The sequence below is a fragment of the Zootermopsis nevadensis genome, unplaced genomic scaffold, assembly GCF_977971745.1.
Source record: "Zootermopsis nevadensis isolate Lab colony 2312 unplaced genomic scaffold, Znev_1.0 Znev_ptg000061l, whole genome shotgun sequence".
NCBI classification, from domain to species: domain Eukaryota; kingdom Metazoa; phylum Arthropoda; class Insecta; order Blattodea; family Termopsidae; genus Zootermopsis; species Zootermopsis nevadensis.
This window is the reverse complement of record NW_028259192.1, coordinates 15,874,997-15,889,926: the sequence shown is the minus strand read 5'-3', so window position 1 is coordinate 15,889,926 and position 14,930 is coordinate 15,874,997. Positions and strand designations below refer to the sequence as shown.

The following is a 14,930-nucleotide window of genomic DNA, read 5'->3' as shown; positions in this document are numbered from 1 at the left end:
GGCGTAGCTAGCGTGTGGGCAAGCGGTGCATCTGCACCAGAGTTCGCTGCCGGGAGGGGCCCAGGCGCTGGGCAAGTGATAGAAGATCTGCTCACTTCCTTAGGCGAGTATACTTATGTTTAATCATGGTCAGAAGTAGTAAATTCGACAGGTTAGCCATACTTAAATTTCATCGCTACGCCACTGATGGTAACACGTTTAGAATGAACAGTCTCAATAGCTACCAACTATAAGAACGTTTCGATTTTTCAAACACAAGTTTAAGAAGATTTTGAGATTCTCACGGCGGTGAAGATGTCGATGTTTGTCTTCCTTTGTGGATTTGTAGGTGGATACCATCGTTTCGGAGAAACGTGCAGCTTCCAACTTGGGGGGGGGGTTCTACCGAAACGTCGGTGTCTACCGACATGTCCGTCCACACTGCGATACGGAAAATCGTACTTTTGCAATGTTGGTGCTGTACAGTTAAGCCTATCTTTCCAACAAAATATACCCGATCAAGGCTACCTGACTCGTTATACATTCTTTAGTTACCACGACAACAGTTTTGCGTCACGGAAGTGCTGAAAAAGGTACGAAATGTGAAACATTCCACTCTTGTGTTGCGACACGATGTAATAACAGTAAAACGCGAACAGTTGCCCAGAGAACAGGACAGCGTGTTTATGTTGAAAATTCTGAGAGCCTCTGGAGTGGAACCTCCAGAGTTCAGTGCTGCGTGTTTGCCTCACCACCATGCATTGAAGTCACACAGGCAGACCTACGCGGAGTGAAAGAAGAGCCCCACGCACTACAAGAAGGTGAGTGGCCAGCTTCACGCTCTAGCTGCGGCACCCTCGATTCCCGTTGGATAATTAGCTGGCTGTATCCCTGTCCCGCATGGGTTACAAAACAACTGCAGACATCCATGCTACATGCACCGTGATTTAATTTGTAATCTGCTCGTCTGCTCAACTTACTGAAGGTATATGTAAACGAAAAAATCCCTAGCAGGATTCCAAATGGTTTTCAGTGCACATAGAATATTTGGTAACAAATTTTTTAAGCAGAGGTGGAAATTGTGAGTGTTAAATTATTATCACAACTGAAAGTTTTGTAAAAAAAAATTATCTTGCAATTTTATTTTACTGTGGTGCCGTATTGGCAGATTTTGTATTTAAGTAACGTCCTTCATGGAGAAAAGTTCTTGAGAAGCGAATAGTCACTCAGTTGGCCAAGAAATTCCCAATATTTTATGGAATCCAAAGGTTCATTGCCGCATTCACAACAGCATGCCACAGATCCTTACCGCAGTCAAACGAATCCAGTCAGCATCCGCATATCTCATTTCTTCAAGATCTAATTTAATGTATTTCCATCCAAGCCCAGGTCTGTTATGCTGTTCGTCGTTAAAATCGTTCTTAACAAGGCTTTACATGTTTACGGAAAGCATAAACATCTGGAGCAAATTACAAGCCGTCTAATAATTTAATTCATCTTGTCTAAATGATATCTATATTACGTATGACAATAAACATCGTATTTACCAGCGAGTCTATTTTACAAGCAGCATTAACTAATTTACTTGTCCTGTTTCGTTTATTGTTGGTTTATATAATAATGCATTGGTTATTTACCGTCAATATTTACATGTCAAGCTAGTTATCGTACAGGTGTACTGAGTAAGTCGGCCAATTTAGTTGAATATCCGTATCCCATGAGGTTAACTAGGTCCTTGAATACGACTTTTAATTACACAGTTTATTGCATTCTGGAGATAATTGTGTTTCTGAATAATGCTTCCTTCTTGCGGAAGAACACGGACCATTTGCTTTGAAACGTAATCTACATTAAAACATAAAGTTAATAACCATCACGTGTAATGAATGATACAGGACTTTTCCACAATGTCACTGACGTAAGAAAACGGCAGTCGTGGAACGTGACTGGAGTACCGGAAGTTGTCCAAATGGACATTTCCTTTAATTTCTTAGGCCGATTTGGTTGTATTCTAATATAGCAACATCGCCATTAAAATACTCCTGCTTTACGCCTTGGTGCAAGTACCTGAGACGTAATGTTCAGGGGTGATTTACTGACGACGCAGAAATATAACCTTAGCATTCTGATGTACTACTTTGAATAATGGGTAAAACGATCAATCATGATTCCAAGAAGTTGCAATTCATAAGGTAATTTAATTTTTATCGCCTTGTGACAAAAAAATTTAACTTAAAGAATGAAAACCATTAAAGTAGATCGCATGTATGAACAAATTGTTTTCCTCGTCTCCCTGTTCTGTTACGCCCTGATTCTGATGTTAATTTTATCATTAAATCTGTCTTGCTGCTGTAGAGTTCGATGGTACTGATAAGTCTGTAGCAGTGTTCCTGAACTTTGCTGGTATCGCGGACATCTCCACAAAATCATCTCATTCATTTTTATTGAATATAATTTGGCCTAAATAAAATACACATAGAAAGAAACATCTTTTCGTCATGTTTTTACTCCAACTTAGAAGCAAAAAGTGTGATGAAAGATCAAACAAAACTTGCAGCAATGCACATTCGATACATAATACAGTGGAATCTAAAGTCGCGGACCCCATATAAACATCTTGCAGACTTCGACTTATTGACCGGTCTTTTCATGAGTTTTCCCAGCAAATGTATTAATTGCTTTCTTCAACGTTTAGGCCATTTCTTGGCAGTTGAAACTTTCGTCAATGAATAAGTCACAATGTGGTAACTTATATAATACAAAACACGATGCAAAAACAATATTTGTGGGTATTTCTCCTCTTATTGAGCACATGCTGTTAAAAAATAACGAGGTAAACTTCAGTGGGACGTTTCGGCTTTATCCCGCCCTTTCCCTAACACTTTAATAGCTTGCCGTGTGGAAATGATGCCTTAAAACCATTCAACATGAGATGATCACCTAAAAGGAACCCGATGTGTCTCAGATGAAACCACAGTGGAATGTCCGTCCTGCCATGTTGCTGCGCTGAGAGAGAGGCAGAGCGAGGTCTGTGCCCTGGTGACCCCAACCACGAAGTGGGTCACCGCCCGTGGCCACAAGCAGCATCCGCGTCAAGAATGCGGCCCGATAGCGTCACGATTTGCAGTAGCATGAGGGTGCTACTTCAGCTTGCAATGTTATAGTGATCTCTCTTCCCAGGTGCTCCGTGCAGCTAAACCTACCAGTAAGACACCAACCATTTCTTGTGGCAAACGTAGGAACTACTCTCGATCAGCGGGCATGCCAGCTAAACCACATTGCAACCTGGAGTAGGTTTCCCTCTTTGTCTCGCGACCCACTGGAAGAATCCCTGACCCACAGAGATGTTGTCTTCCAATTGAGCTTTAAATTTTAAACTATTTTTTCAGGCGTTCTTTAAGCGAATTCATAACAGTGACCTACAGAAGATACAGATGGTCGTCGGTATGTTTCCTGAAATGTAAACTTGTTGGATTTAAATAAATTATGCACCGAATTAAATCTTGCCCAAAAGAATTGTCAGTTTTCTTTAAGAAAGTGGGTTACCTTCATTTCTGTGTTATTGGGGGCGGGGGTAGGATTAGCAACACAGTTCAGCCAGTCGTAACTTATAGCATATGATGACACTGTACTCCGAAGTTGCGCAAGACGATGTCAACGGCAAACTGAAGATAAGGGGCAGAAGGTGGCCGTCCCCTCACTGCAAAGTATCCTGACGGTATCTGTGAAGTACCGAGGAAAACCACAAGCACCTGAGCTATGAACAGAACCAGGCAGGCCTTCCAGTTGGCTGACTGGCAGTCGTCAGTATGTTTACGTGCTTGGTTAGGTGGGATGTTTTAAGGAACGGTGAACCCATATTTCTTTGCTATTTTGCATAACTTATTGTCCTTGATGTAAAACCGATACACACCTTTCCCACACATGAATTCTGATCATTCAACAGACACCCCTGCACACAACCAAAAACTGGTTTTTATTCTAGGCATATTTAGTTAATTAGGCTCCCAGCCGAAAAAACATATAAAAGCAGCAATTCTTAATGGAAGTCTCTATTTTGTCATGCACGATTTTTGCATGACAGCCTTTTAAAGTTGCTTCGTTCATTTAGGAACTTTCAGTCGCAGACTGAGTCATGACTCGACTGCTATAAGCGTTAAATTAAACTTTCGTGTCTGATTTTCGTCGCCTTACGACGGTTTAAACCTTTGAATTTACTTGCCCATATACCGGTATTTTAAAGCTATTCAGAACCAAAACTTTTGCTTCTTTGTTCAGATAAACTGCTTATTTTATGTAGTCCTGAAGAACATATAACTTTGTAGCACCTGCTTTAATATAATCAGTAAACGCATTTGACGCACAGAGTATTTGTTTCGTATGATTCCCAAAACAAACAGCTATTCTTTCCAATGTAATGGAGACGTGTTGTGTTTCTTTGAGGTACGAGCTGATTCTTTTCATAGCATTTGGAAGATATTAGGCTTAAACTTCTGCCACGACATCTGTCTCGTGGTCGGGATACGAGCCGGGGGTCTGGTGAGTACAGAACAGATGGAGTGGTCCTACACCTCGTCACTGTCTAAACATTTCAAATATTATCATGTGCGGAATTTAACAAATGGCTGCACATTTTATGGCAGGTAGATTGAAACACACATCCGTGGGTTGAAATTGACATGCTTATGAAATGACACTTCTAACTACTTCTGACATAGGCGCCCAAATAAAAATTCACCTATCACGCCCACATATATAGGCGAGACCGACAGATTGATAAAAATTTGTTATATTCCTTCAGTTAGTGACCATAGAACACGTTTAATTTATTAATCGGACTGTTTTATGCTGTTGATTATGAAGATCGAATGGGAAGCATTTGTGCTTTGTATTCGGGAGGCCTCGAGTTCGTCTCTGTTACTCGGCATTGCTGTTATAAAATCCCTTTAGCGTGGCAGTGAAATATTTCCTTTCTCGGCGAAGAAGCGGAAACCAGTGTTAACTGGGTCGAGTTTTGCTTGATGGAACGTACTGCTGGATAGAGGGCCGTCTCTGTGCGTCTGATTGCCGCAATGCTGCTAACTGATCCATAGCCTCCTTGCAATGATCTCAATAGCTCGCCTTCAGATCCTATTTTGAATGTGATCAATCAAAAAATATCCTCGCCCCAGAGACATATTTCACTACGACCAATTTTAAAATTATTTTCACGTTTATGTATGATTTCAGGTTTTCACAGCGGTGAGTATGAAGATTTCTGTCTTCTGGGTTGTTGCGCCGTGTAGTATGGTAGATACTACACGGCGCAACAACCCAGAAGACAGAAGTCTTCATTCTCACGTTTATTTGCGGGCCTCCCAAAAGGCCACCACTGAGCCTTACGAACTTCTATTTTCCCCTCATTCCTCAATGAGCTTATCCTGTTTAATCCTGCATTAATCTGCGTAGTAAGGCTGAATTTTATGTTGTTTTGCAAAATGTATTTATGCTAACTTTCAAAGCCGAGTTGTTTCGAAGCCTGCAGGCCTAAGAACTTCTTTCATGTGTTTCATCAGCAAATGATATTCCAAGTGACAGAAAACCTACTATAGGAACAGTATGTTGGACATTGTCTGAAGTACATTTGATATACACGACGTTTCGGGAATTGGGTATAATCCCGTCTTCGTATAAATGGTTGTAACGCTGACAATTTCTCATTAATAAAAACGATCGGTATCGAGCCCAGGACCTTTCTATTTTAGGTTAGTATGCTAACCATTAGGCCACACAGGTTGTATCACGACAAACTATCACCTGATGGCTAAAGTAGAGCCAACTTCCGAAACGTCGTGCGTGTATCCTAAATTTGGAATGGACTTCAAGACTTTCTTTGTTGTCCTTTACATAATTTCGGTTACAACCGTTTCACCAAGAGGTGATGTATCTTTGGTGAGGAATTTCGGTGGACTGGTGCCAGTGTGTGGTGCGGTGTTATTACTGTGGCAGCAGTAAACTTGGAGCAGCTTCATGCATTCCAACCACAGCAATAAATTATTTGTTCGGCCGTCCAGCACGACCCACGCGACGTAAGGACCTTGATGCTGGACCTTACAACCGTTGGATGACGATTGGATCGGCTTTGGACCAGCCCTGATTTCACTTAACTCTTGAGTGAGAGACAATATACGAAATACTAACTGCAGTGACGTCATTCAGAATATTGAAGAACGTTGCTTAAATTGAACGTTGGAGAAAAGCACAAAAAAGGGCAGAGTAATATCTTCTTCCCTCAGTTGATTATGTTGAAATCTGTTTCGACATTTTTGCTACCTTTTGAATTGCGTCGATACATCTAATAACGTCCCATTCTTTTAAAACAGGCCTATCTATCCTTTCTTATTGTGCGAGAAACTTCGGAAATTTTGGTCTGTATGCAGGCAACATGAAGTTCAACACATAAAATGTGGACTGTACACGTATAATGATATATATTCTTTTATCTGCATGTTTTTATATACATTATATGCAATAAAAATATACTGATGATAATGTGAAAAATTTGTTAAAAAAATGCAAATCACAACCTAGGCTAGGGTGTGTTTATTTTCAGCACATTTTCACAAAACGAATAAGTAATGTAATGTATGTCTCCATAAAAAAAAAGCTTATTATCTTTTTAAAATATTATTGCATAGATTTTAACTTGAGTGCGATCTTTTGCACAATAAGACCGACTGTAAGTCTGGCAATGAAAGTATCAGAAAGGAGCCGCTGCTGGTACCCGCACATCTGCAAGTCGTCAACTAGAAAACATCAACGAGGTATAATACACGTCGGAAATCGTTGACAAAGTTATTATAATCCCGGCAAAGAACAATCGCTAACAATAAGGATTTATGATAGGGTCATTTGGGATTATGGAATTGGTGGTAACTTTTCTTTCATAGTTTGCCAGGAAACGGGTGGGATTTCTTCTGCGTTTTATCGCGCCGTTGCCAGAGATAGGGTTAAAATACGTTTTCGTATTTCAAATGTCTCCTCGTGAATATAACACCGTGTCGCGGGCAACATGTTGCCAGCGAGCTACAGGTTGGGCGGGCCTGTTTTACACTGAAGTACATGTTTGTTCTGATAGACGCTTGCCGACATGTCACAGGTGCTTGCTACCTCCAACGTCAACCCTCTGAAAGTTCGGCAAACTCGTACCAGACTACAAGTCGCAACGACACAGAAGACGTCATAAAAGTGTAAAGCAGACGCCGACGGGCCAGTCCACGACGTTTCCAAAACGCAAGGGAGCGCTGCTGAAACGCGCGATACCGGCATTGGAAGTGTGCAATAAATTATTGAGGATGCAACGTCGCAATTTGTATTTCTGTCTGCCTGCGGGTCACCCGCCTTCTTTCGTGTTTGACACAGCCATGTCATCTCGTGTCGTTCCAGCGTAAACGTCCGTTCTGAATCGCGGCTTCGCACGACGCGGGATATTTTACCCACTTGTGAACCCGTCACTCGCTAGGTTCTTTGGGTTGTTCCATCATTTGGGTGGTAGAATTATTACCGGACTGTTCTGCACGTTCATCTCTTCGTCCCACAGAACTTGTTTCTATATACGGAATTGCTGCCAGGGTATAAGATGTACAGTTACGAATTAATGCAGAAAATGAACCAGATATCGAGATGTCACCAAAAAGTACTTTCTCTCTTTCTTTTGGACTTCATCCATGGCGCATTCTGGAGACAGCTTAAGGTTGGGTTAGCTGATTGCATACTCCAAGCGACTCTTATGGGCAAATTTATTGTATGTAAGAGGATTTCTGTCTTCTGGGTTGTTGCGCTGTGTAGACTGGTCGATGTTTACCAACGTTTCAGAGGTCATACTGCCTCCGTCATCAGGGCGATTCAACGGCCTGGTAAACATCTACCATACTACAACAACCCAGAAGACTGAAATCTTCATACTCATCGCCCTGATGATAAAGGCAGTATGACCTCTAAAACGTTGGTAAACATCGACCAGACTACACAGCGCAACAACCCAGAAGACAGAAATCTTCATACTCATCGCCCTGATGACGGAGGCAGTATGACCTCTGAAACGTTGGTAAACATCGACCAGACTACACAGAGCAACAACCCAGAAGACTGAAATCTTCATACTCATCGCCCTGATGATGGAGGCAGTATGACCTCTGAAACGTTGGTTAACATCGACCATACTACACAGCGCAACAACCCAGAAGACAGAAATCTTCATACTCATCACCCTGATGATGGAGGCAGTATGACCTCTGAAACGTTGGTAAACATCGACCATACTACACATCACAACAACCCAGAAGACAGAAATCTTCATACTCATCGCCCTGATGATGGAGGCAGTATGACCTCTGAAACGTTGGCTAACATCGACCAGACTACACAGCGCAACAACCCAGAAGACAGAAATCTTCATACTCATCGCCCTGATGATGGAGGCAGTATGACCTCTGAAACGTTGGCTAACATCGACCAGACTACACAGCGCAACAACCCAGAAGACAGAAATCTTCATACTCATCGCCCTGATGACGGAGGCAGTATGACCTCTGAAACGTTGGTTAACATCGACCAGACTACACAGCGCAACAACCCAGGAGACAGAAATCTTCATACTCATCGCCCTGATGATGGAGGCAGTATGACCTCTGAAACGTTGGCTAACATCGACCAGACTACACAGCGCAACAACCCAGAAGACAGAAATCTTCATACTCATCGCCCTGATGACGGAGGCAGTATGACCTCTGAAACGTTGGTTAACATCGACCAGACTACACAGCGCAACAACCCAGGAGACAGAAATCTTCATACTCATCGCCCTGATGATGGAGGCAGTATGACCTCTGAAACGTTGGCTAACATCGACCAGACTACACAGCGCAACAACCCAGAAGACAGAAATCTTCATACTCATCGCCCTGATGATGGAGGCAGTATGACCTCTGAAACGTTGGCTAACATCGACCAGACTACACAGCGTAACAACCCAGAAGACAGAAATCTTCATACTCATCGCCCTGATGACGGAGGCAGTATGACCTCTGAAACGTTGGCTAACATCGACCAGACTACACAGCGCAACAACCCAGAAGACAGAAATCTTCATACTCATCGCCCTGATGACGGAGGCAGTATGACCTTTGAAACGTTGGCTAACATCGACCAGACTACACAGCGCAACAACCCAGAAGACAGAAATCTTCATACTCATCGCCCTGATGACGGAGGCAGTATGACCTCTGAAACGTTGGTTAACATCGACCAGACTACACAGCGCAACAACCCAGAAGACAGAAATCTTCATACTCATCGCTGTGAAAACCTCAAATCTTACTTATTGTATGTAACTTTGGGTTCTTTCTGAATGGACTTCTTCTCACTTTCATAATACAAACTCCAAAATTCCTTTACTAGAAAATTTTCTGAAATGCAGTTAATAACTTCGATGGCACAGTCGGCGTACAGATTCCGTCTAGGTCAGAACCTAGAATAATTACCAGTATTCTAGAGTGCACAATATTTCATCTGAGCTGTCTTCTCATATTTCTTGCTTTTAGGCACAAAGTACAAGTTGAGTATGTGCCCTCGATGTCTGTTCGCATGTATCTTGCTTAAAAATCTCCGGATTGCGGCTTAATTTGTGGCTTTCGCATTGATGTACCCCAGCCAATAATTCGAACATCGCGAAAATCTAACCTAAAAAAGTACATTCTGTGACGAGCACTCAAACATGCGTAATGCAGTTTAATGAATGTCGCTCTGACCTTGTATAAAGTTTACTGGTGTTCTACTTGAGACACAGACATGTGTTCCACCTAATTAGGCCCTTATGTGTTACGTTCAAGTGATTTTTTGACATACAATTTATTTTTATTTTCCTATTTCTGTAACGAATTATTTTTACACTCTTTATACGATACGGCTGAGAATTTGTCTTAAAACCCTGTTTTTAGGAATGGATTTGAAGCCACACAGTTCACCAAGAATTTGTACCTTTCAGCAGCTTTTGCAATTAAGAACAGTAGGCCTGCCACAGAATGTCTAGAACTGAGCAACATCACTTAACGAGGAACTAAAGTATTTTACTTAGACCACCAGGTAATGAAACGAATAATGTCGACATGCTTGGTTATGCAAGATTGATACGGATAAAAATAAAAATATGCACGAATTTTTGGAAGGAAGCGTAAAAGTCATGAAACTGATGTTAAAGAAAATGTTTGTAGTGTTGCCACCTTTATGAGGCAGGTAGAGAGTTCGTCAGTGGCACGATAACCACCACAATGAAACGGTAGTTACAGGGATTGAACATGCAACTGTGGCTTTAGCATATCGTGATTTCTGCCGTCAACTAACTTGCTGATTTCTTCCTTTGTTCTGGATGACTACAGCCGTCCAACGAGGGCGGGTACCTCCGTCGCAGCCTCCGGGTCTTCCGGGTCAATTTGCTCTTACCAACGGTGACGCAGCTTCAGCAGCAGCGGCCGCAGGCCTCAACGGCCACTCGTACCTGTCCAGCTACATCTCGCTGTTACTTCGCGCCGAGCCCTACCCCACGTCGCGATATGGCCAGTGTATGCAGCCCAACAATATCATGGGCATCGACAACATTTGTGAGCTAGCGGCGAGACTACTGTTCTCGGCTGTGGAATGGGCGAGGAACATTCCCTTCTTCCCGGACCTTCAGGTCACGGATCAAGTGGCACTGTTGAGACTCGTGTGGAGCGAACTGTTTGTGCTGAACGCGTCGCAGTGCTCCATGCCTTTACACGTCGCACCGCTGCTGGCGGCGGCAGGACTTCACGCGTCGCCGATGGCGGCGGACAGAGTGGTAGCCTTTATGGATCACATCAGGATATTCCAGGAACAAGTCGAGAAGTTGAAGGCGCTCCACGTGGACTCTGCGGAGTACAGCTGTCTCAAGGCCATCGTGCTCTTCACAACAGGTAAGGCCCTGCCTTTTTGTTTGCCGTCGCCGGTGTTATCAGAATATTAACCGCCCACTCACCGTGCCCAGAGTTTAATTTCCAATTACACGGAGTGTAAGTTGTATAAACCAGGGATGTCCAAGCAGTTCAAAGTCGGGTTACCGTCAAAAGTGGAAAGCAGTGACGGCATGGTAAAAGCACGAAGCAATTATATATATATATATATATATATATATATATATATATATATATATATAGCATATGTGTCGAAGTATAAATGATGAACCACTGCAAATGGGAACCTTCAATACCTACTCGTGGCCTTCCCAATTCTTTTCACTTTCTAAGCTGGTGACCGTCGCTTTGACCCATATTAAATTTTGGGTCTGTTTCAGGCTGTTGAGTGACACGCATTCCTTTTCGTGTTGCTGCTGACTAGCACTCTTCCATCAGCGGAACGCTCCGTCCATCTTCGTGCTAGTTTTCACTGGCCAATAGATTTCTAGTGACATCAAGAAAATTGTAGATCTGATCATATGAAGTCTTCTGTACAATGGGAATATTTACACCGATTATAGAGTTTTCATACCAGCGAGTTTTGGACATAGAGCGTATTTTCCAACGTAAACGTTCAGCAGTAAGTTCTCTGCAGAAATGTTGTACTATATACTTTATATTATGAGCTTGATTCTATTCCATTACAAGCAATGTTCCATACCTGCCAAATTGAAGTAATCCCTATTTTGAGGTACCCCAGTGCATGAAAGCATGTAAACAATAACCTGATGACGTCAGACGAATATGTAATCAGGTTACAGTAGCCATATAATAGGCTGGAATAATAACAATAATAATAATAATTACAAGGACCTTCTCATAGAAATACAGAGAATGTGGAAAGTGCAAGCAAAAGTAATTCCAATAATTATAGGAGCAACAGGAACTGTCTCCAAGTCACTCAGAAAATATTTGGCCAACATCCCGGGTGAACACGACATTAGGGAACTTCAGAAAACTTACATTTTAGGATCTTCATACATCATTCGAAAGACGCTGCTGTAAAATATGTAGTCGTCTCTAACAATAAAACTATATAATACATGTAACATGTATTAAAAACAAAACGTATTTCGGAAATAGCTGCTGCTCTATGTACCTCAGGGGCAAGGTTTGTCTCGGGTACATGGAAGTAAATACCCCTATAAAGTGGTGAATAGATAAAATAATAATAACTACAACAACTCAATTTCACACATTGCTACGTCTCTTATTAAAGCTGATCCAACGTTTTGAAAGAACCGAATGTGATCTCTGGTGATAAATTGGTCGATTATTTTAAAGGTAACGTGTAAATACATACTTCTTAATGTATCCGGGTGTTAGAACATGCTTGTCATTCGAAAATCGCGTTCATATTCCCCCTCAAAATATATTACGGAACTTCCCATGACATAGGGAAATGTTGATTCTTGAACTTCAGATTATGAGAGCTATACAAAAGTTGTTCTTCCAGAACTACCTGGCGTTTTTAAGCGACGCAGCTGCATAGTGTCTTGAAGTATGCATGACTCAAGTTCAGTTGCCATGAAGGTCCTTGCTGTCATATATATATATATATATATATATATATATAAACAAATCACCAACTGTCCCGTTACAGCGCATCTCACCTTAAGAGGTGACAACAGGTGTGTCAAAGTAACCCTCCGTCTGCACCGACTGGACTCACGTCTTTCGGCAGCAAGTGATCTCGTCGGTAAGGTTCCACCCGCTGGAAAGTGTCGTGCAGGTATATATTTTCAATTTTCCTGAGCTTTTAGCCAAAGTACAATAAAATACAGGGAAAATTTTAAAACGTATTACGTAGTACCAGATCAACTTCATACGTCTGAAATAGGCCACGGTAACTTCCACATAGTTCCCTGTGCATACTACCGTACTAAATTAGCTGTTACATTATCACAACATTTGGAACTCGAAGGTTAAAATGCGTGGGCCCACAGCTGAAGAAATCCGTTCAAATACGTTTTAAGTACCAGTAACATTTCCAGTAACTCGTTTACCAAATTGCCAAGTAAAGTGTCCTTCGTTCCAGTAAGACTCTGAATTATCAAAGTCATTACGGATCGATTAAAAAACATCGTTGTGGTAACGAACACAGTGACCAATAATTCAGTTATGTTACAAATACAAACGCTTCCGGGCCAAAGTGTAATGAGATTAATTTATTTCCTTAATCTGCGCTTGAAATGAAATTGGCAAACGTTCAGTGTCATATTCCAAGGCCTTAAAATAATGCTTTACATGTAGAATTTGAGGTTTTGACTGCGGTGGATATGAAAATGGCACCTCTGAAACATCGATACGCTTCTACCAGACTACACAGTGCTACAACCCAGAAGACAGTCATCTTCAAGTTATCAATTCGCCGTGCGCATGTGCACACACGCGGCTTTGAGCAAGCCAATTCTAGTTTCATATATTTATTTCAATCCAGAGATGAAATTGTGCGAAAAATATCCGATCTACGCATAGCCTCCCAAGTGCTTTATTCCCTTCGGGGTTTCCGACTAAAATTTTGTATGCATTTATCATCACCCAATTCGTGTTGTGTCTCACATGAAGGTCATCCCTCTTAACAACCTACTGAATGTATTTAGTGAGAAGTCGTGTTTAGGGATGACTAATTTCTTCATGCAGAGGTACATTATACCCGGAGAGAATGTTTCTGTGGAAGAAATTCATATCATGGGGATCTTGATTCGCCTGTCACCCAAATTGAGGTCATGCTGTCCGCAAGTCACTGTTAGGAAGCAGGAGGGAAGAACTTTTTAATTTCAAATTTCTCTTTCGATCATTCTCAGAAGGAACAGTCATGAAAAATCATGGTCAGAATTGACTGCCTCGGGATTTGATTCATGTATCTTCCGAATCGCAGGCAATCTTGTTACTCACAAGCTACCGCTCTCGCCGAGGAAAGATAGTGCTTGATCACTGAACCACATCGCACCTGAAGTTATAATGCAACGTGATGTCGTGAAGAGAAGCCACTGTCAAGTTAACCACGACTGCATTTACCACAGCAACCAGGACCGACAGACGAGGGGCTAACATTCTTACAGCGGCGGGAGACAGGGTCGTGACTACCTCGAGTCACGAACTCGATGCTTGCAAGTTCACTTGACTCACAACGCTGGCCAACCGGCGACAGCCAACTGCCAAAACCTCCTACGTTTTACTGGCGTGTATTTTCTCTCTGAATGCTGTCTAAAGCTTCTTGATGCGAGACATTTATTAAAAATGTTTGTTTAAGACGGGTTGTGTTTTAACTAGGAAGTTGCGTTGATTGTCCGGACGAATTAAAAATAACTTAGTTCACATTTAGTATTTAGAATATATCTGTCTAGCGCTTACCTGTGGGTTATGATATAGCGTCACCAACATTCAACCATTACATTTGAAATTTGAAGCCGTTGTAATCAAGGGGACATAAAAACATCGATATTGGGTTGATATCATTTGTGACCAATTCCAGAGGAAGCAGTGCATTGTCTAATCTTATGTTAACTTACGCCTTCTCGCCTCTTCAGGCTTCGAGGTCCCCATTACTTCTAAGTTAAGCTCAGAGACAGTCTGCTCTGACTGAGGTTTTCCTCAGTTCCTGTAGATATATGCCAGAATAGTTTTGTGGTTTACGTCACGACGGATTCCTTACACATCCTTTCTAATTATTTATTTACTGTAGTTTGGCTTTCAACCGAAAGCCGAAGTTATACGTTATAATTTATATCCTATAAGGCAGCCATCTTCATTCTAATCGCTGTGGAAACAGATATCTCAGCAAATTGTGATTTAATCTGTTTTCGTTTCACTTGGTAATATCCCTGTTTATTCAAATTTTGTGTGACTTGATGTATACCTAAACTGTACCTTGATTTAGGTGAAATCTTGATAAAGTGGGACTCACTTCGAGTTATACTACCCGCTGAACCCCTGGAC

At 41.8% G+C, this 14,930-nt stretch overlaps 1 protein-coding gene across 5 annotated transcripts in view; it reads left to right on the top strand.

Annotated features, from left to right (window-relative positions):
- svp (COUP transcription factor 2) overlaps window positions 1-14,930 on the top strand; it is a 189,712-nt gene that overhangs the window by 69,647 nt on the left and 105,135 nt on the right. For 2 of the 5 annotated variants that reach the window (XR_015532726.1, XR_015532725.1), the window contains exons 4-5: window positions 10,395-10,949; window positions 11,327-11,568. Coding sequence is in view for 3 of the 5 variants with exons in the window: in XM_087340947.1 (XP_087197073.1) it covers window positions 10,395-10,949; window positions 11,327-11,334 (563 nt within the window). In the remaining 2 variants the exon portion in view is untranslated. Of the gene's footprint in view, window positions 1-10,394; window positions 10,950-11,326; window positions 12,554-14,930 lie in introns of those variants that run through there. The other 3 variants (XM_087340945.1, XM_087340946.1, XM_087340947.1) reach the window with 2 other exon arrangements.